This window comes from Trifolium pratense, linkage group LG1, assembly GCF_020283565.1.
Source record: "Trifolium pratense cultivar HEN17-A07 linkage group LG1, ARS_RC_1.1, whole genome shotgun sequence".
NCBI lineage: Eukaryota > Viridiplantae > Streptophyta > Magnoliopsida > Fabales > Fabaceae > Trifolium > Trifolium pratense.
Genome location: NC_060059.1, coordinates 16,844,822 through 16,868,241, shown reverse-complemented (window position 1 = coordinate 16,868,241; position 23,420 = coordinate 16,844,822). Strand labels below are relative to the sequence as shown.

The following is a 23,420-nucleotide window of genomic DNA, read 5'->3' as shown; positions in this document are numbered from 1 at the left end:
TTAATATATATTTGAAAAAGTAAAGTTTTTTTTAAATTTTTTTTTGGGTACATAACATATTACTTTTTTTTTGTACATACTCCCTCCGGTCCTTATTATAAGGAACAATTTGGAAAAAACACACATACCAAGAAACCTTATCTTTCTTAATAAAAATTCTAAAATTTTACAATCTATTCCAAAACTAACCTTGGTGTATTAATTTATCCTTAGGGAATATATCACTCTAATTAATGCATAACTTTGGAATGGATACAATTTAATAAGGGTAAAAATGGAATTGTAAGAATAAATTTAATGATTGTTTCTTATAAAAAGGACCAAATTTTTTTTCCAAATTGTTCCTTATAAAAAGGACCGGAGGGAGTAATATATTAAATTTATTGGAAAGAGAAAGTGTTTGAAAAAAAATAAAATTTATTGGTGAATTAAAATAAGGATATAATAGGAAGATAAAGTGTAAAAATACATTTTTTTTTCTTTCTAAAACGACAAGTAAAAAGGAACGGAGAGAGTAAGGAATAAAAGATTTAGTTTTACAATATATTTTTGAAGATTGCTGTAGAAAATATAAAAGATTTATTTCAAATAAATCTTTGTGCTTCAAGGAGATTGTCACTAAAAATATATTTATTTGTGGAAAATATATTTTATCTCTAGAAGATTTCTTAGAGCTGAAAGATTGTTTATCCCAAGTGAAGAAAGTGGTGTAAAGATTACCTGAAACAAAATGTTTGCAACATTGTTGTACTAGGGACTCTTTTTTTTTTTTTTGACAAATAGGGACTCTTGTTATTTGCATTATTTTATTAATTTTTTTGCAATGCAAGAAGGTAAATTAAATTTCCATATTTTACATTTAAGCATCGTTCTGCACCAATTTATTTTGAAAAAAAAAGAGAGAGAATATAGACAAAACATGAGATAGTAACAACAATACAAGTCATCCTAATCAATCACCCCAATGCAATAACCACATTTTGGGGGTCAGAATTTTCCTAAATTATTCTCAGCATGATTAAAGCCTCATAATTACAAAATGATAGGTTGTTCACCTTCCAGCTCAGATATTACTATCAATGAATCAGTCATTTCAAGAGAGAGGGGTTCAGACTTTGGAATTGGATTGATTACCTGAAAATGGGAAATGCATGTATGAGTAACATGTTCTAACCAATTATCATTATTCAAAATAAAACTTGAGTTGCAAGCAATTGTCATACATTCTTGTTCTTCTTCACATAACCTATGGCTACTTCTCTCCTTAAATATGCTCTCTCAGAAAGCTCAGAAAATGATGGATTCTCTCCTTCTTTCATGTAAAGGCTAATATCCTGTATGAAATGAAATTTTGTCGCAGGAAAAATTCAAAGAGAGGCATGACATAAAAAAACTGATGTTACTCGGTCGTAATGATTCATGTGATAATGACTGTCACATGTACAATTACCTTCACATATATTTCATCACCCTCTGCATTTAGTATGTCTTTCCAAACTTCATTCAGTTCACTGTTCTCAGCAACTGATTTCAAGTTCATAAAATGAAATTTTACATTAACACAAAAGAAAGATCACGACAATTACAGGAAAAGCTCAATCAAGAAGAGGACAAAACTACTGACCTTGAGCAGTTACAAGGCTCAATAGTTCCTCTGACGCGACATAGGTCACTGATGGCTTGATTCTAGCAATCTGCAGCATTTTATATATAATAATTAGCATAATCAAAATATACAACAATATGAAATTTGAGAGATCAAAATCAAACCCAAAATAACAAAGGACTTGCCTGTTTCCCCAACTTTGAATCGACAATTTCTGCAACTAGATGTTGTACCTACAAAACAGCCAATTTAATCCAACAATAATTATCCTCTCTACTCATACTAAAAACTACTACGATGTACCTAAATATAGGGACAAGTAAAAATCTCAAGAGGGTCTTATAATTAAGGACTGAGGTAGTAATATTTAAAATTGAACAGTTCCTATCATCATAAAAACAATATCACCTTGACTCCAAGTTTTTCGCAGATATTTTCCGCAAGTAGGATAGAATAAGCAGATAGCTTATCTGTCTTAGATGTATCTGCAAAGAGAAAAAGTCAATGGCATGCCATTTTTGGTTACAATTTGTTTGCATGATTATTAATTACCTCCAAGAAGCCAATCTTTGTCAGATATGACAGCAATTGAAAAAGGAATATCTTGATTCTTCAAAGAAGTCTGAATATTCAAAATGGTTTCCTTTAAAGTGCCATAGTCCATGGGATTTCCAATCTATGGTATACAAATGAAACAAAAGATCGTATCAAAAGAAAAAACAAATTAAAAGAAATTTAATCACGTTAATTAACTGGATCAGACAATACCCTATGAGAAACTCGAACATTCTTGAGTTTGTCATGTCCAATGATACTGGTTTCTCTAATAATCCTGTCGTTTAATGGTGTCTCTGATAACACTTCCTGCATATTATTTATGGTCAGAAACCATAAGAGTTGAACTTCAAGTGAATGCAAATATAATCTTGAAAAATAACCCTACACGATCTACAATGTCACGAATCTTCCGGTCCATACCAGCAACAGAAGTATGTAACTGGTAGGATAATGCATATTAGGTTAATGCAAATATAGCAAACAGTAATTGAAAGTATATTGTTATTGTTTTTATTATCATTATAATTTTGCGGACCAAGTGGAAGAATATTTGAGGTTTTATTGGTTCAAGTATACACTCACAGAAATGTGTGGGTGAACAAAGATTCTGGAAAACATAAACATACCAAAACACTTCCAGGACCAAGATAGTTTTCATACTCTTGAATCATTTCTACAACATCAGGTCGCCACCCAAGTAAAAGAATGCATTCTTTTGGTCCTACATTCCCGTCTGATGCCTAAATGGTAATAACTGATAAAGGTTAGCATTTCAAATAGTACCTGCAGAATAACACTCGTTGAAAAGATCTATACAGCACAGAACATGAAGTTGTACCTTGGAACCTGATCTGTTAGGACGTTTTACAATATTAGCAAGTCTTACTTTACTCAATTCGATGGCATAATCAAAATCCTTTTCAAGTAATTCATCATTAGGAATTACATCTTTTCTTTCTTCCCCATTTGTGGCTACAACTTGTGGCTTTTTAGTATCCTGAAGTGATCCAATGAACAGTACCTAATGAGAAAAGCTGAATGATATCAGATATCAGAAGGTTTGCTTATAAAAAGATAAAATGATCTGGAACATTAACCAGAGCCCTTGAATGTTCAGACACCTATTTAAACATGCAAGTCTCACAAAATCCAAGATAGAAGGTAGACACGACATATAAATATGAATAAGTTATCTGCAAGTAAATATACTTTGTCAGTTTTCTGCAGAATTTCTCCATCATTTGGGTGGAAGTATATTTTCCCACTTCGGTAAAGACCACATACAACGTCCTGAAATAATATCAATATAGAGATCATTAATGTAAATTTATGTATCAATGGAGTTTTCAATCAAGAACATTTGAAGAAAGTAATTACCTCCTTAAATCTATGTCTTATTTGCCTATATGTCATTCCTTCTAGATCAGGAAAGCCGCAAAGATTGAATACATTTTCTGCAAGCAGAAGTAAGAAAAATAAAAAATAAAAATACAGGTCAACATGTAACACAATAAAAGTAAAAAAAAAACAAAGGTTTTAACTAGTTTTCATATGTATGACACCAACTAATTGGGAAATCCAAACCGGTACCAAAGAATGAAGGCCAGAACACTAAACACGTTAATATGTTCACTTATATCAATAACAACTAACTCAGAAACCAAGTAAAATGAATAATTTTTATATAAAAAAGCATTTAGAAATCTATATCTTAGTAAAGAATAAAACATAAAATACCATTATAGAGAATCTAGTAAATAGGTAAACATGCAATCCTTACAAACACAACATTAGCATAAATACGTTACTTTGATAATTTAGCAAGTGCCTGTAGATCTTTATAAGTCCCTTCTGCCGAGAGCATTGAACAAATAATTTGGGAGCAACATCTTCTACTGGCTCTACTTTCAATCCTGAGATTGACTTCAACAACTCACATGTTTGGGACCTTGAAACCTACATACATTATTTAAGAAAATTTTAAATATAAGTTCTATAACTATTGTCTGCATTTTTTATTTGTCTTTAGTTTCATATAAATCTCCTCGCGAGTAACAAACCTCAACTATGGTGGGGACAGAATCGATCTCTGGAATTGGTTGAAGGGCTAAAACAGAAAGAAATGCATCTGTGTCAACTTCATACCTAACATATAAAGGATCTGAAATCAGTAAACCTTATCAAAGGGAAATTCGGCATAAGATAAAAGTCAAATTGAGTAAAAGTTTAACAACTCATCTATCTATGGGAATAACTGAACATTACGAGGCAAGTAATAGATGGAAAAGTCGGCAAAAAAAAATCTCAACTACAGCAACAAATGTTTAGCAGTTAAATCACTTGGAGAGGGTAGGTTTCCCTAGATCAAAATAACCTAGAGCTGCTGATACAAAATAAAAAGTAATAGAAAAAATACTTTCATGTTTATTACTACAGTATAGGACTATTTAAATAGAAGAAATTACAATAAATCATATCCCAATACACCTTATATTTTGATGACTATTACTAATAGAAATTTTCTGTAACATCAGTTCACACCCTCATGCACTTTCAATAATAATTAATCCATATGTCAAGTGATTTCAATTCAAACTGAATTATAACCACCTGTATCATTAGCAATTTGAGTAGATTAACTCTTACCGATCCCCTTTTGTTGGCAGTATAATTATTGCACGTGCTTTGTTGGCTGCTGCTCTTTCAAATGATTTTGTTAAACTAAGGGTGCAACTGTAAAGCCAGAAATTTCAAGTATGAGGCATGAAAGAAAATGAATTTCTAAATCAACTAAACATATGGCTTTAATTCATTACTTTTTCTTGTACTAAACATATGACTAATCTAATTAATAGACTAATTGACTAACAGTATAATAGTTCTTATTCTATTCTAATGATGCATCCTAACGAACTGCGCAGTCCTGAGCAAGGGAAAGAATGGTGTTTTACAAAAATCTTCCATGATAAAAGAAGGAAATTACCCAGTATCGATACCTCTTGCTAAGGACATCAATATGATGTAAATCTTTAACAAAACTGTCAGCTATCCTATCAATCTGTTTTCTTGGAAGATCCGACATAAGAAGGATTCTCTGCTTCCTGCATAGTAATGAAAAAGGCATATTGCAGAAGCCAGCGATCAAAACACTAGATATGGGAAATTGGCAGCCTCATGAAGCATTTACCTAGTTTTAGCGGTGCCAAGGCGGACAGAAAATTCATGATATTTATTTAGCTGCTTTAATATGTAAGGAAGATGAGTATTCATCCCACAAATAATGATATGATCGGTCTCCAGAACTTGCATTTGTGCTCCCTCCCTGAGCCTTTGCATATTACTCTGTAGTGAAGATTCAATTGTTGACATGCACAGAAAAATATTGTTTAAGGAATGCTGAATCTGTCAGATCTTACCCTAAATTGTTCGGTCATGGTACTTAGAAGACGAGAGTAAAACAGTAGACCCCATATTGCAAGAAGAAATCCAATAACACGCTCTATACGTGTTGGTTGCTGTAGGCCAACAAAATATATGTCATTTGGTTTCACCGAAAATATTTATAAGCATAAGTAATTTAATAAATTGTGAAGTCCAAAATAAGTTGAACATACTCTTAAATGAGTAGATGATGAACAAAGACATGCCCAGGCCTCCCAAAAACAATCTTCCAGAGATTGATTGCTGCCCCTGGATAATCTAATACTGACCCAGGTTAACAATATATATATATATAGAGAGAGAGCTTAAAAATGAGCGAACAACTCAGTGATAACAAACTAAAGCAGAAAAATATATAAAGAAGGGGATATGTTCCACTAGATTCAATTTTAATAATTAAAAAATGATACGAATAATGTCTTATAAATTTGGTCTAGCCTAACAGATAAAGGGGATAATTGCCAATGGACCAAAATTTGAATTTTTATATGATCTCAAACAATCTCCTAGGACATGGTTTGGTAGATTTAGCAACTTGGTATGACTCAGAGTGAGGTTAACCCTCTCATGCAGGAAAAAATAACAATGATTTGAGACAACAAGTTGCAGGGTGTATCGCCTCAAACCAAGTGTTCCATGAGAGGGACAAAGACGTTGAGATAGATTGTCATTTCTTTAGCCAGATATTATCTCGATACATTACCATTATCTTCATCAATTCAAATGATCAACTCCTAGGTATCTTCACAAAATCAATGAGTGGTTCTCAAATCAGTTATATCTGTAACAAACTTGGTGCACGACTGCACGTGACTTATATGCGCCATCTTGAGAGATGGCGTTAAAAATGATGTAAGTAGTGTAACTATATATCCTTGTATTTATTTATGGCTCTTGGTATATATAATATTCTCAGTGTGTAATTTAGCCGCACAGATTCGTACTAATACTTTCTCAACAAAAAAATTCCTTTCTGTCAAACCTTCCGGGGAGCAAAGACAAAACCGTTTATATAAGAAAACTACAAAATAAGAATGGGTTAAAACTCTTATAAGAGTGCATTTATCTACATTACCTGAACTTGAAGAACAGTATACCACCAATGAAAACAAACGAAACACATGCTACAAGGAGCACCAGAAAGAACCTGAAAGAGTACATAAGAATATTTCAGACAACAAGCATGTATTTATCTATTTAACAAGCATGTACTTAGCTATTTTTTTATACCAGTAAATAGTTTGTAACATAAACAACACCCTTGGCTCCATCCACTGATTAAATCCTTCTTAACCTCAAATAAGTGAGCTTCCTCATCCCTTGGAATATCTACGATATAGTAACCTAAGTGTCCCAAAAGCATAGCTCACCAAGAGGGCAATGCAAACTTTCCCACCCAAAGGAAGGATCAGACCCATCGTAAGTCTAATATACTCAGTCTTACATTTTTTTTTAAACATCCACAGCACCATTCACACGCCCTCACGTCAGCAAGAACCAACATCACAGAACACTTAGTCTTGCATTTGCAATAAACTGATTTCACAACACAAATATAGAATTGATTTTTAAAACAATTTTGTATTTCTTTCAGCCACATGCTCTAAATTCCCTAAACCTAAATCTATAAATCCCCGTAAGGGTTAAATATATATTTGGTATCAATAAATTTGTCATCCAAATAATGAACAGATAGAAAAGTGAGTAGGGCAAAACCTATTAAATTAAATAACCAACAGATAGAAAGGTTGTCATCCAAATAAATAACGAAGTGATTAACTTACGTGGCAACATTTCTCTCGAGTTGTATGTTAAATAAGTACAACAACCGCGCTAAGGTCCATCTAATATCATGAAAAGAAGGCAAGGAGACGTCTAATTTAAGAGGCGTAGGTTTATTCAAGGCATTAGAAACACAAGCAAGTGGCAGGCTTGTTCCACCAAGAGTCTGAGGCACATATCGAACTATTGCTTGGACGACATTTATCATCAGATCAACAAACTTCGTATGTGTCAGTTTCAGTACAAAGTACAACGACATGTATTCTATCATGTTTTTAGCTCCTGGACCCTGCAGCACACACATCATTTCAAGAGATTTAGCAAACAATAAACACTGATCCAACATATTTGAAGATAAAACAGCCGTGATGTTGACATAGACAAAGAATTTGAAGAAAACATAGCTCCAAGGACAAGATTATATCCACTAGCACTAGAAAGGGGCACTCACACTTGAGCAGTAGAAATATTGTCATGGTACATTCAAAGAGCATAATCAACATATACTTACCTTCAAACCTTCCAAATGTTACAAATTGATGAACACATCACACCATACTCCAATGTGAATCAACAAATACTATAATTCAAGTTGCGCATAGACACTCTATTATAGAATTAAGTCACAATTGAAATATAGATTTTTTCATGCTTCCACAAAGTCAATCTGACCTAGTATTAATATTATGAAGCTTTAATAAGTTCTGTTTCTCAAATATAGCTGTGAACTACATGTTCGTAATACTTAACAGTATAATACTTGCAAAATGAGAAAATGCCGGCAAGAAAGGAAGAAACAAAACAATGAATCTGAAGAAAGTAGGACAATTGCTGCATATACCATTAACAATTTTGTACATTTTATCAAAATTTACCACACATTTCTTACCTGAGAACTATTATTAGTTTTCTCTGTCCAAATGAACTTGGTGCTCAAATTTTCAGGAACATTTGTACTAGATTCAGAATTGGACTTAAAAACTGTCCTGTGCAAATCAACCTCCCACCTCCCTACTGGATTTTCATCAATTAAGTGTTTAGTTTAAGATAAGAATGAACAATCAAACCAGTTTATAGAAATTATTTCAAATCAAACAATGAAGAGCATATATCATAGGAAATGACAAGGACAGCAAAAAAAGGAAATATTTAAAAATGGTAACAACAGAATTAAATTATTCCGATATAAAAGGAGCATTTTAGAATAGTCCGATTCCGAGCTGATTATAGAGCAAACCTCCAGATAGAAGGTCATGTGAAGAAACAAATCCATAAAAAAAACATTTTCCAATGATTCATGCAACTCACCTTCAGTGTGTGGTCTAATGCCATGCCCGTGTAATGGTGAAGACCTGAGCCAGCTGAAGTGACGAGGCACAAACCTCCTGTGAAGTATCACAAGCAATCAAACAAAGAAATTGTTAAGAGTCTCACATCGGTTGCGAGATGGCCTGAAATGGTGTTGGGCGCAAGGGTGTATTATAAGTGAGGGCAATCCTCATCTTACAAGCCTGTTTTGTAGGGTTGCGTTAGGCTCAACTCTCAATTATAAGAGAAATAATTCAAAGATCAAATTCATTCAATTTGAAATATAGAAATCCTGATTCATTACTCAGCAGCAATAGTGGGGAAATGGGTCAAAACTCAAAAACTCTATCTCAACAATGATGATATTCAAATCCATTGAAAACAACAATTAACTATGTTAAGCAACATAAAGTGCCAGGTAACTGAATCATTTCCATGTATTTTTCAAAATTAGGGAAAATGGAAAATTATGGTTAATTAAAATGACACTAATGACTTTGTCAACAAAAAAAAAATGACACTAATGACTAGTATTATATAACTAGTCCATTGAGACTACAAAGTGAGACTCTTACCACTAAGCTAACACATTATCCATAATTGATTTGGGTGAACATGATTATAGATTTCATTTCAACCTAAGGGATTGAATTAGTCACCTACAAGAGAAATCAACAACCTATAAGAATGAGTTGAAGAAGAAGGAAGAAGTAGCTACCTGGAATTGTAGTTGGTTGATGATGAAGAAGAGTGAGTGTGCCTTGGAATCCATGGAAGACAGGTGTGCATGTGGAAGTGAGCAGTGAGATTCATGGCTGCTCTGCTCTGCTCTGCTCTGATACTCTCCTATCTATCCTACTGGACAGTCAAAAAGTAAGTATCTCACTACTTCACAACAATACAATACAAGGTAGTAGATGAAAACAATTTTTATGGGGATCCGAGTCAGTCAAAATCTACATACTAGTCTTGTTTCTTGGGATTTTGTTCGCGATGAACACTCCCATACACATATTATATCGATAGGTAGATGATTATGTTTGATTCATAAATAATACTCCCTCCGTCCCAAAATATAAGTAAAAATTGGTCAATGAAAATTGATGTATTTGGTTTAAAATTTAGTCCAGATATATTCACTTTTGTTGACCTCCTTTTGCTTATATTTTGGGACGGAGTAGTATTTAATATAGAAAAATTAATAAATACTATTTATAAATCAATCAGAGTCATCCACCTCAACAAATATATAAGTAGATATCCCTGTAATATATCTACATAAGAATCCACCCTTTTTCCTAACCATATTATAAGTATAAAAGATGTAAAAGTAATAACGGAGTAGTTAATAAATAATGTTGCAAAAGAGTGCGTGATGTCATAAAAAACCAAAAGAGATGTCATCACTTCTTGAGTGACAGCGTCACCACCGGTCCCTTTCCCTATTCGGACAATTGTAACACAACATACCTCTTAACTATAATCATCCAAGATGGTGTGGACCACAGTTATGGTGGTTGTGGATCATAAATTCATAATCATTCACTTATAAAACGAGTAAATTGTGGCCAATTTTCACACTGAAAAATTGCAGGGGTTGGGTTTATATGAAGCTATGAAATAGGCAAAAATAAATCCTAATTTTAAATGATGGATTAATTTAACTTTTTAAAAAAAATACTTTCTGTTATGAATATTATTAGTGGATGTCCTGGCCCATGTAATTGGCCCATTATGTTTACCTATATATACATACTATGTATCACTATATTGTAACCCTAATCCTAATAGTGAATAACATACACTATTCTTTCTCTCTCTTCTCTCCTCTATATTTATATATTATTACTCTTGCTTATATTTTATAACACGTTATCAGCACGAGCTTACCAACTGAGGTACGCAATTTTTATTCTATTTTTATGAAATCACAAGTAGTTTTTATTTTTGATTATTATATGATTATGAATCGTTTGAACCTTGTATACTTATAAAGATCAAATAATAATAATAAAAATAAAATAAATAAATAAATAAGCATCATTCCTTTATGTATTTAATTGATTCAATGTTGTTTACGCTTCGTGATATCCGACATTTGTATGGTGAAGCATAATACTTTGATCATTAATATTACATAAAATGTTGATCAATTATTTATTTATTTATAATATGTATCTTGGATGTTTGATATTGTTTGAGTTTCGTGACCGACAATAGTCTGGTGAAGCATCATTATGCTTCGTGACCGACACCTGTATGGTGAAACATCGACACTTCGATCATCCAAAAGAACATAAACATATTTAAGAATTCATAATCTTGGTTCCTGAAGAACCTAGAAAGTTAATACATGAATTCCCGAAGAATTCATAATCTTGGTTCCTAAAGAACCTATTCTTAGTTCCTGAAGAACTTAGACATTTAATACATGAATTCCCGAAGAATTCATAATATTAGTTCCCGAAGAACTTAGAAAAAATTAATTTTGTTCCTGAAGAACTTACGAAATATCACCATTTATCACCATGCATCCCTAATGGATTGCACATCAAAAATATTTTTATGTGTTATATAGTTCCTGAAGAACTAATAAAACAACTTCTTTTTCTCTTCAATGAATTCTAGATGAATTCAATATTCATACATCCTTGAAGGATTGTAAATTGATAGTGATTTATTATATAGTTCCTGAAGAACTCAATGGATAAAATTGTAAAATTCAATTGCTAAGTAAATTTCACAAAAGCATGTAGCATGAATCGCACCGTTTTTACGGCCTTACAGATTTAATTTATGAATTCCCGAAGAATTCAAAAGCATAGTTCTTGAAGAACTCAACATTATTCTATGTCAATTCCTGAAGAATTCAAAAGCATAGTTCCTGAAGAACTCATATTATTCTCTATGAATTCCTAAGAATTCAAAAGGGTAGTTCATGAAGAACTCAAGATTATCCCGTGTGAATTCCAGAAGAATTCAATAATTTAGTACACTACTAATACATTCATATGTCATTCATATGTACCGTAAAAAAAAATGTCATTCATATGTTAATTTGGTCAATCAATCTCATTGAAAACAATTGAATGCCTTTTATTTCTTTCTTTTATTGTTTTCAATTTATTACATTATCGGTTAATGAAGTATTATGATTGATTCATTTGAAATTAAATGATTTGTTTTGAAAATAAAACTAGTTGATTTGACAAATTTTCAAATATCAATTGAAATATCATATCGTTTAATTTCTTTTGTGATTTCTATTAGCCAAATTTTTGTAATTGTGATACTACCTATTAATTTTAACCTTTTTAAATCATGAATTAATGGATTATTTATTTACATTATATTTGACAATTATGATGTTTCATATTACTTTCATATACTAAGTTTGAAAGTTACTAAAATAAAAGGTGTGCATGACTTAATACTTTATTCATTTTATTTTATACGATAACTTTGTACTATGTGTTATTATGAATTAATTCAGCTACTACAATCCTTAAGGTATGAATTGTGTCTTATTAAGAAAATATTTTTCTTCCATAATAAATCAATTTAATTGGTATTTTTTCCTTTTGAAAATAAAATTATAATTCATACCTTAATCATATCTTTTTTCTTTTGGAAATAAATTTAATTATAATTTATACCCGGAATATTTTTTATATATATATTCAATTCAAGAATATTTGTTTAATATTAATATCATATCCTTGGTTTATGGGATTTGAATTTATTTTGTGAAATTTTTAAATATTTGGTGTTGATTTTGAATGTGAGAATTGAGAATCATATATAATTTTAAACTATATAATCTCACGATTTGAGCCTAAAATATTATATGATAAACTCTCTTTTACTTTAAAAAGTTGTACCACTAATGTTAATTATTTTGTTAAAGTGTTCTATTTGGAAATTTATTTTAGGCTCAATTTTGTTAATTATTACACCAAATGTTTTTTTACGACAATTATTACACCAAATGTTATTTATATGAATATTTGTAAATATTTTGTAAATTTTATATTGTCTTGTTGTCATTTGAATGCTCACTTGCAAACTGTTATTGAAATTATTATTTTTAGGAATTATTAAGACAAAGTATTAAATTATCCTTGCATTGATTTATTATTAGAGTTTTTTTATTATTATACATTGGTTTGCCGTTGATTTGTGGCTATTTGAGATGACTTGTAAAGTCATCAAAATTTATTGGCTCCATTTGTAAGGAAAAATTCGAGTGGCAACCTGAAGTTTGCTTGGAGCTCATTTATATAAATGTACCAATGAATGGTAAAGGCACTCACTCGCTAATATGATGAAATGTTTTTAAACGGACATAAATGACAATAGTAACAATTCAGCCCAATAATAAGGGAGATGTTAATTTGCAGACCATTGATTGCATAAGTATAATCTTCTTTCATTCATATATGAATATCAATATGAAAACAAGAAATGAAGATATGTTGAATATCTCTATATATTACTAATTTACTACACATATTTTGGATACACTAAGTGTAATGAAAAAGTTATAAACTAGAAGTTTATACTACACTTTTATATATAATAATGCAATTGAAGCACAAATTATTGTAAACCAGAAGTTTACAAATCATATTAAATTTATTGTTGGCAATACCGGTTGGGTCATCTCGGATTTATTATGATGCGAAAAAAAACTATAAATATATAGTGAAGGGCCTGAAGTTCCTTCATTCTAATAATTTTTATCGGTTACTAATTCCTAAAAGAAATTGATAATTTGAGATTTTTGACCATTTAGATATTTTGTGACTTGAATTGATGCATCAACTAAATTGGTCACATGCATGTTTACTCACAACCAGAAGTTTGTGAGTTTGTTTTCTCAAATAGTTTTGCTAAGATCTCATTTTCTAAATTCTTAGAAAATATTTGATAAGTATCGTATGTCAATTGAAATCGATATCAAATAGAATATGATCATACAAAAAATGGACTAGAAGATCCATTCTTTAGACGTCTAAAGTAATTACATGACTGATACTTATGAGATCATAACTTCTAATTTATATTTTGGGAACATTCAAACATGTATATTGAGATACTAATTCGCATCAAGCCAACTAGTTATTATAAGTTCTCCCCTAATTTACAATTTGAACTTTGTTTATAAACATGATTCCCATATAAGCATTTTTGGATGTGTTGTGTATGTGCAATTGCTCCAATAAAATGCATTTAAACGGTTCTTAAAGAATATTGGGAAAATGTATTTGATATGAATCTCCATCTATTATAAATCATCTTGAGCCAAAAATTGGAACAGCCCTGTAGGCTGATTTTCAAGTGATGAATTAATTTTCCCAATATTAGGGGGGAGAATAAGCAGCTGAAAAATATGAACCAGAAGTTCAAATGAATCACTTGAAATAAATTAATGTTATTATCTCACATTGATCCTCATAGTTTGAATCAAATGTTCAAAATATAAATCATTTGCAAAATTTATGAAATCAACTATTAGCTGCTAATGCTCCAAACAAAATTGATGTCCCTGTTGGACAATCTTATTTTGCAAATCAGTATTAACCACCCTGAAGTGTGGTAGATCAGTCGGTTCCAACGATAAAAATCCTCAAATAAGAAAAGAGGCTAAAAAGAAAGATGACCCAAGTGAGGATATGAAAACTTCAAAAGAGTATTTGACATAATTGAGTTTTAAGTTCCAGAAGAACTTCTCAGGTACCTGAAATTTATGATAATAAAGAGATCTTGACGAATTATGTCATGAATGAAAAGTATGTCATGAATGGAATATGATGGAACCGAAAGGAAGTCAACGTTGATGATATTTTTATATATAATATAGCGCTATTTGTGAAAAGAGTTAATGAGGATCATGAACTAAATTCTATTGAGAATTATAGACAATGATTGTCTAAATGAAAACGCAATTGCTACGTAATTAAAGTCACTTTGCAAAGTGAAGATTTTTGGACCAGCAGTCGATACACCTGAAGATGTAAAACATGATAGATACGAATTAATTTTCGTGTGAATAGAAAATGTTGACATACAAACATTAAAAGCTTGATTTTTTTATTCAAGCATATTGGTAAAAGTTTGCTATTGAATATGAAGAGAAATATTCACCTGAAGTGAAATCAAAATCCTTCTCTTACTTGATTAAGTTTATTAACACATGGAAAATTCAATTTATTTGAAAAATGTGTCACGATATATTTGTATGGCTCACTTGTTAGTGTGAATTATATAAAACTCCTTGAAGGATTTAATTTCCACGAGACATACATTTCAAACTATCGAAGAGATGACTTAATGAAATGGAAATGAATTTGTTATATGATGACATAAACTCCTGAAGAGTTCTTGAAATCTATTGATTAAAGAAAAGTTTGAAATGAAATATATTTGATATTAACAAAGCAATTTATTGTCACTTGATGTTAACAAAGCAAGATGTTAGCAAAAGATCATTTCATGTCTCAAGAAAATGATCACTTACTTGAATTGGTCTTGAAGTACCATATTTTAGTTCCGTTGAGAACACTATTACATTTTGCTAATTTTGTATGTATTTTATTTGTGTCAATATTAATTAACTCGAAGATATTGAAACAAAGTCAAGTATATAATTTGTATCTTAGAGATAAAGCAATATCATCCAATTATGTGGAAGTTTTAGCACTACATCAAGGAAGTTCAAAATGTGATTTTATCGAGGTTTGTGATTCTACACATACAAGAAATTTGAAGAAGATAATATTGCATCAACAGCTAATTCAGAGAAGATTATATTAAAGAAGAAGAATCAAATCTTTCTACAATGTCATCATCAAGAAAAGCTTCTGATTAACTATATTGAAGATTAATTGCTCTTATTCGTCTCAGATATAATTGGCTTCATGAGGGGTAGATATAATTGTGTTCTGCACTCTTTTTCCCTTAACCATGGTTTTGTCCCATTGGATTTTCCTGGTAAGGTTTTTAATGAGGCAGTTCAAATACAAAGGATGTTGTACTCTTTTTCCTTCACTAGAATTTTTTTCCCACCGAGTTTTTCTAGTAAAGGTTTTAATGAGACATATCCTCGATGGACATCCAAGGGGGGAGTGTTATGAATATTATTAGTGGATGTCCTGGCCCATGTAATTGGCCCATTATGTTTACCTATATATACATATTATGTATCACTATATTGTAACCATAATCCTAATAGTAAATAACATACACTATTCTTTCTCTCTCTTCTCTCCTCTATATTTATATATTATTACTCTTGCTTATATTTTATTACACTTTCTCTTTTTTTTTTTTTTTTTGAGGGTTAATACTCCTCTTTCTAATTCACTTTGATTTTTTAAGAAACTAAAGTGTAATTAATGATATTTTATCATTTACACTTGTAAAATTTAAAAGTATTTGATAAATAAATTTTTTTCTTTCTTAATAAAGTTTGGGTAAAAATACTTGACATATCAATATTTATTATTTTTTAATATATTGCAACATTCTAAAAAGACAAAAGATTTGAGAAGAAATATAATTTAGCAAATAATTTGTTATTAAGTGGTATAATTAACTTGTTAGTAACTTCCCAATTATTCTTTGAAAGCTTTGGTGTTCGGTAATGAATTACCGGAGATTTAGTCGAGAAATATAACATAAATTTAGTTGAATTTGTTTTTTTTTTTTTATAAAAAAGTACTATGAAAATTAGTCCTAACCCATCGGACTATGTAGGCCTTTGCTTATCGGGTCGGACTAGACAGGTCGGACCATGAAGTTTAATGGGCTAGACTGGGCCGATCCCAGGCCGGACCGGTCCGGCGCTTTGACAGCTCTAACAATCCTGCTAGCATTCTCAACAAAATCCTTAAGCCAGGAAGAAAAGGAGCTAGTAGACGAGCGGGGGCGGCAATCATATGCAAACACTTACACCATACCAGAATAGTGCGAAAATATAAAAAAACCATGCGTCCAACGTCGTACATTGGGCCACACTTCAGAAATAGAAAGATCATGATATATGTCACAACAAAAACTGAATGTTACCTTGTCCATTCATTGTCCATTGAGACTCCAACTCCAACTAGACTCTAAAATTTAGGGATGAAAATTTGACCCATACTCAGAGAGTATCCGCAAAAATTACCCATAACAGTAAGGGTAAAAACCCGTATTTTGGATACGGGTACGGGTATGGGTAATTACCCGCAAAAATAAACGGATATGGGTGCGGGTACGGATACCTTAGTACCCACCCCGCCCCGGCGCCCCATACCCGCATAATATATATTTATTTACTTTATTTATATTATAATATATGTAATCAATTTAAAACAATACAACTCTACTAAACTATTACATATTTTTAATAAAAATGTTTATTTATAACATAATAAAAAAATAATGTGAATATTTAACATAAATATGAACTTTAATTAGTAATAATTTTGTTTATAATTTTCATTAGTCAATATTAAAATCTTTGAAATTTTTTTAATTCTTTTAAAATTATATGATATTTTATAGGCTTAATTAGTCTATTGGTCCCTTAAAGACATTTTAGGTTTCACAATGGTCCCTTAAAGAAAAAAAGGCTCGGATTGGTCCCTTAAAGAAAAAAAAAGGCCCGGATTGGTCCTTAAAGACATATATGTTTGCCATATTGGTCCTTTCCGTTAAATTTTAACTCCAAATATGAAATATAACAAAAAATTCCAATGGTTAAAATTTTAAAAATTAATAAGGTTTTTTGGTAGACCACTTACACTTAATGGCATCCACAATTCAGTCAACTAAAACTAACGTTTTTTGTAAAAAATTGACGGAAAGGACCAATTGAGAAACATATGTGTCTTTAAGGGACCAATCCGAACTTTTTTTTTTTAAGGAACCATTGTGAAACCTAAAATATCTTTAAGGGACCAAAAGACTAATTAAACCTATTTTATAATTGATCAATTTATTTTTAATAAAAATACGGGTAACAGGTGCGGGTATGGGGACCTAGGTACCCATAGGGTATGAGGACGGAGGTAAAAATTGTTACCCACGCGAGTATGGGGATGGGTACGAGTATTTTTTCAATCCACGAATATGAAGATGGGTACTATAGTACCATACTCATACCCTACCCATTATCATCCCTACTAAAATTCATTGTCCATTGAGACTCAATCAATTAAAGTAGTATTAGACGTTGATGGCGTCCAAATCCAAATGTCTGAAACAAACTAATTAATTTGACGGTGAATTGGGTAAATTTAGAAAGAAAAAAAAAAACTTACTAAATTGTTTGACATAATTTAAAATCAATTTATTTTTTCCTATTCACAAATTTTAGAGGTCTAAAAATACAACTTAGGTAATAAATATCATTATGAGACATGTGTGTGCATATAATCCATTCCACCCAAGAATTTGCCCTTTTTTTTCACATTAATCCAACATTGAACCTTTAGTAATCGCATGCATCGTATGTTACACAGATTTTTTTTTTAAGTTGTATAGTACACAGATAAATACTATTAGTTTTTTATTCTTCTTATTTTTTGGTTTTTACCACCGATATTCAGTCAACTGAAGCGCTTAATATAATTCAGAGATCAATTCTAACATTAATAATTTCATTTTTTTTTCTTTCCATTTTTGTCTGTGTGGTTCCTTATTATTTGTATATTTTTGTAGAGTCCAAGGTTAGGTAAGATGAACCAACACGTGCTAGCTAGCTGTGAACTAACTATATACCTCACAAGTAACACAATGTAAGATAAGATGTACCCTCACCTACTTGGCCTTACATGGTCTTTGGACCACCCCCACCACCCAATTCCTTCCATCCCACCCACTTCCTTATGTCATTAAAAAAGTCTTAATTTGGAGTTCGAATCCAACTTTATATATAAAATCCGATGTTTCTATCAACTTTTTTTATGAAAAAAATGATAATAATTCATTCAAATTGTTAGAGTATTTCAATTGAATCATTACATATTTAAATTCACTAAAAACTAAAAATGATGAAACTGCGAACAAACTCACATCATCTGATTTAATAGCATAAAACGACTCAATGTCTATAAATATGACAAAGCCTACGATTGATATAATAATCATTGAATCTGCACTGAATTTGAATCGAAACAAAACTGCAAATTTAAACAAAAAAAATATCGTACAAAGACTGAAAAAACACCGTAAGGAGACGGAATAACAAACAACTTCGCACTAAAACGAGAATAAAACAACACCAAATGAAGAAATCACAGAAGAAAAAAAACTCAAATAAAACCTAAAATTATGTGTAAATCACTTATTAAATTAAAAATCAAATTAAAAACAATCAAGATGAGTGATTTTAGATCAAAATTGATCCTAAATCACTTATCTCTAATGAATGAACCAAGAAAAAAGAAAAAAGCAAAGTTGCTAAGAGTGTAGCGGCTGTGGAAAAAAGAAAACAAGTACCACCACCTCACATCTCATGTTTCTACCGACTAAGATAATGTTTTTTTTTTACAATCCAACTAAGATAATGTTACAGGAGACAATTTTTTTTACTTGCTTTTAATTTAAGTTAGATGTTCATTTACATAAATTAGATATCAAATGATACCAACTAATTTGACATTAAATATTACACATCTCAATAACATTTTAATCGATATAAATTTTATAAAATCCACCGTTGGATTAAAAATTTATATCATATAGATAATTTATATAAAACTTTAAACAAACCTAAAATCATTTGATATCTTATTGAGATATATCAAAATTAACGGTTTGCGTCTTTTTTATATGCCGTTAATATTTATGTGTCGCAATAGCATATCAAATGATTTTAGATTTGTCTGAAATTTTACACAAAGGATAGATTTTATAAAATTTATATCAGTTAAAACATTATTGAGAAGTTTAACATTTTGTGTCAAACTAGTTTCTGTTTTGATCCTTGACCCAAAGTAGTTTATACTCCTGCATTAAAAATCGTCATTTGTTCATCATTCATTAATTTAACACCCATGCATGTTTCAACATGTTAAAGTTCTGCAAAATTAGATACGAAAATTGAATGTCAATCACACTCCATCCTTAAAATTGTTTGGGTATGCATTCAATGTATTAAAAATTATTGAACTCTGGTTAATAAGCTTTATCAAATAACAGATTGTTCGAGATCAAAACCCAAGTTCAATTCTTAAGTGAAACAATTTTTTGACCAGACTTTACGTACCTCACGGCCGAACTTCGAATTACCAGGACACCTTCCCTAGGAACTAAAGAGTTAACACAAAAAAAATTCACACTAAATATTCATTTGTTAGCATTGTTGATAGATTTTTGTCAAATAACATCAGCGCCAACAGTTGGATAAAATGTTTATAGCTAAGGCTATGTTTGGATTGATGGTACAGAACGGAATGAAGCGGAATGGAATATAATGGAATGGAGTGGAGCGGAACGGAATGGAACACAAATTCCGTTCCATTGTTTGGATATTCAATAACGGAATGGAATAAAATTACCACTCCATTGTTTGGGAAGTGAACGGAATGGAATACATTATAACGTTTTTATTCCAATTTTATCTTTATTTTAAAACATTGAACTATAAGCCATAATTCCAAATGTCAATATCCTGATTTTAAAACACTAGTGCAGAGACAACGTTTCAATAGTCAAACGTGAGCATTAAACGTGATACAATGAAATACTAGTTTCAAATACTACTGCATAATCAGGTCTTTTGGATTTTATTTTTTTGACAAAAAACAAATTAACTCATTTCATTCATAACAATATATTCAATACAAGATGACATATGATCATGACAATGGGAACCAGGTCTTTTGGATTTTGAATATCATAATTCAGTACCATTGCATAATATAATGGTGGATACTTGAACAACCATCATTTGAAGCAATTCAAAATGTTTTTTCTTATAACTTCATTAGTCATCTATAACAAATCATAAAATAAAATAAGATTCATTTATATAGAATTAACATCCAACAAAATAAAAACAATATAAAAACCACTAACATGACACAAGCTTCTAACTACATATAGCAGGGTACAGATAGCCATCAAAACCCACAACAAATGCGCAGCACAAGTAGAGAAAAAGGGGATAAAACAACATGATAGCAGTCTAAACAAACAAAACACACCTAAACCATCAAATGAGAAAACAAACAAAACAACCCCAATATGAAAACACACATGAAAAAAAAAAAATACAGTAGCAGAGAGTAGAAAAATCGTGAAAAAAAAAAACCAAAACAAAAAATGTCATACCTTGCTAGTAGTGAAGTAGACTTGTGAAGAAATGAAAAGTCACAAACAACAGAGAGAAGAAATGAAGTAGAGAGATGAGTGAAATATGAGTATTTGAGAAGAGGGAGAGACGGATAAAATAAGGGTAAAAAAGTAATATTAAAAATTTGATGTTTCATTCCATTGGATACCCCCCAAATTGGGAGGAATGGAAAATTGAAGGTTTGTATAGGATGGGATTGGTTCCATTGGGTTCCATTCCATTAGTTCTCTGCACATCCAAACAATGAAGTTTTATTATATACCTCTTCATTCCATTCCATTCCATCATATACCACCAATCCAAACATAGCCTAAATGATGTGAACCTGATATAAGTGGACATGATGTAGTTAATAGCGCATTTATATTTGTATAAAGAAGGGGGCTGGACAATCGGTCGAATTCGGCCGAAAAAGCTCAACTCAAATAAAACCACGGGTGACAAAGAGTCTGTTTGTTATAGATTTTTTTAAAATAGATTTTTGTAGTGTTAAATAATTTTGTATAAAAGAATTTTACAATTTTTTTTTATAAAAGTTTCAAATGAGAATTTGGTTTGAATAGTTATTCTTAAAATATTATAGGTATTTGATCATTTTATTGAAACTTTTTTTGGATATCAAAATTTCGAAAAATTACTTAATTTTGAAGTTATTTCAAATAGATTTTCATAAAATTTATTTTTGAAATACAACTTTTTGAAAAAATTGTGATTTTTGACTATGTTTTGATTTTCAATAATGTGTGTTAATGTTATATGATGTCAACAATTGTGTTTTAATTTAGAAAAAACGAATATAAAAAAACTTATAGTATTTTGAAAAACGATTTTAGAAAATCTATTTTTAAAAATAGAAAGAAAAAAAATCCATATTTTTAAATCTAAAATAAACATGCCCAAAATGAGACTCATTTTTGTCAATTTAATTAAGCCGTAGTTTAGTCGGATGGCGGATGAATCAGGTTATGGGTTGATCGGACGGTTTTGTACGATTAATAAAGAAGAAAGAGATTCTAAAAGATTCACATTATATATGAGGCGCTGCAACAAAGATGAAGTTAGTAGAGTGGTGGTGTTATGTTGCACTAGGGTGTCTAACATTACAAATCTTTCACCTGTTTGGAAATTAAAAAGGAGAAGAAGTTTTACTTTGGTTTGTGTTACAATTTTTACGGTTTATGAAATGAAATTCTATCTTAAACAACATAAATGAAAATTGAATTAAATAGGCAAAATACCTCTGGTCATTACTCTTGCTTTAAAGATTTTTCTTGTTTGAGGATTACTCTTGCTCGAGGATGTTGAGGGTTCTTCTAAACCATCTTCTATAATCTCACTTCACTTTGATAGTGTAAGTTTACTAAATGAGATGTCAGGCTTAAGGAACCAATACAAAAGAATTGCACGACTTATATAACTTCTGTCCATCAAGAAGTTATTATACGTGCATCAGATATTAACTGCTTACTATCTCTTAATGGTGCAATTACTATAATTGACGGAAAGAATAAAGACAGAGGTTTAATGAAAAATTATCATAATGTGCACTTAATGGGTAATTTTCACTTATTTAAATTAATAAATAAGTTGAAAAGAAGATAAATTCAACATTCTCTCACTTGGTCGACATATATATTATTTCACTCACAATAATAAGAAACAAACCACATGAATCATAATAATATGTCCATTATAATATCGATTACTATCTTCTATGTATCATAATGTAAAATATCTCTAACCAAATCATATAACTTAATAAATAAACTCATAACTTTTATGTTTACTCAAATTCCAAAATCAAATATGTAAACTTTAAAAGTTAAAAGTTAAAACATGAGAAAATATCATACGTGGTTTCATAAAACTAAAATTGTTGTAAGAACGATTTTAATTTTATAAAACTAGTTCATTAACATCGATCTTATATATTATAATATCAACTAGATTAATATTGCATGATTTGTGTGTTCTGTATGAGACATCATGATTTTTAATTTTATAAGACATATCATGAAATATTTAATATCAAAAGTTGTCCTTCTCATAAATAAAATGAGAGTTGTCCTTGTGTGAATTATAGAGTCTCAATTATCGTTTAATCCAAGGGGTATAAGAAAAAACAAAAAATAAACCATTGGCTAATTAGCATCAAGGATTTCCAAGAGTTTGACATGAAAATGAAAGAGTGATTGAAAGTTAAACTATCTTGGTTCTAGGTGTAATTAAGTATTTTATTAGTGTTTCTTGTAATCGTTAATACAAACATATACATCATACTTTTTATCTCTTAATTAACTAAAATATCTGAGTTTATCTCTTTGAAGTAGGGACACCATCAATTGGTCACTTTCTAAGAAGGTGATTAACTTTTTTTTT

The 23,420-nt window shown here is 30.5% G+C and overlaps 1 protein-coding gene across 5 annotated transcripts; it reads right to left on the bottom strand.

Moving 5' to 3' along the window:
• Positions 1-834: 834 nt before the first annotated feature.
• Positions 835-22,696, bottom strand: LOC123902627 (putative ion channel POLLUX-like 2). Of its 5 annotated transcripts, XM_045952405.1 has the most exons (25): positions 22,280-22,696; positions 9,414-9,553; positions 8,696-8,772; positions 8,277-8,401; positions 7,390-7,676; positions 6,681-6,752; positions 5,779-5,863; positions 5,581-5,679; positions 5,352-5,506; positions 5,161-5,265; positions 4,811-4,897; positions 4,225-4,309; positions 3,973-4,120; positions 3,542-3,618; positions 3,374-3,454; positions 3,003-3,185; positions 2,791-2,904; positions 2,375-2,470; positions 2,159-2,282; positions 2,015-2,091; positions 1,792-1,839; positions 1,625-1,694; positions 1,451-1,524; positions 1,224-1,334; positions 835-1,134 (listed from the first exon to the last, which is right to left on the bottom strand). In XM_045952405.1, the coding sequence occupies exons 2-25, from the start codon at positions 9,506-9,508 to the stop codon at positions 1,033-1,035; spliced, it is 2,577 nt and encodes an 858-aa protein (XP_045808361.1). In that variant the 5' UTR covers positions 9,509-9,553; positions 22,280-22,696; the 3' UTR covers positions 835-1,032. The 5 variants fall into 5 exon arrangements, with proteins under 5 accessions (XP_045808361.1, XP_045808368.1, XP_045808358.1 ...); XM_045952412.1 differs by lacking the exon at positions 22,280-22,696 and having other exon boundaries at positions 8,277-8,398; positions 9,414-9,622; XM_045952402.1 differs by lacking the exon at positions 22,280-22,696 and having other exon boundaries at positions 9,414-9,621.
• Positions 22,697-23,420: the final 724 nt, after the last annotated feature.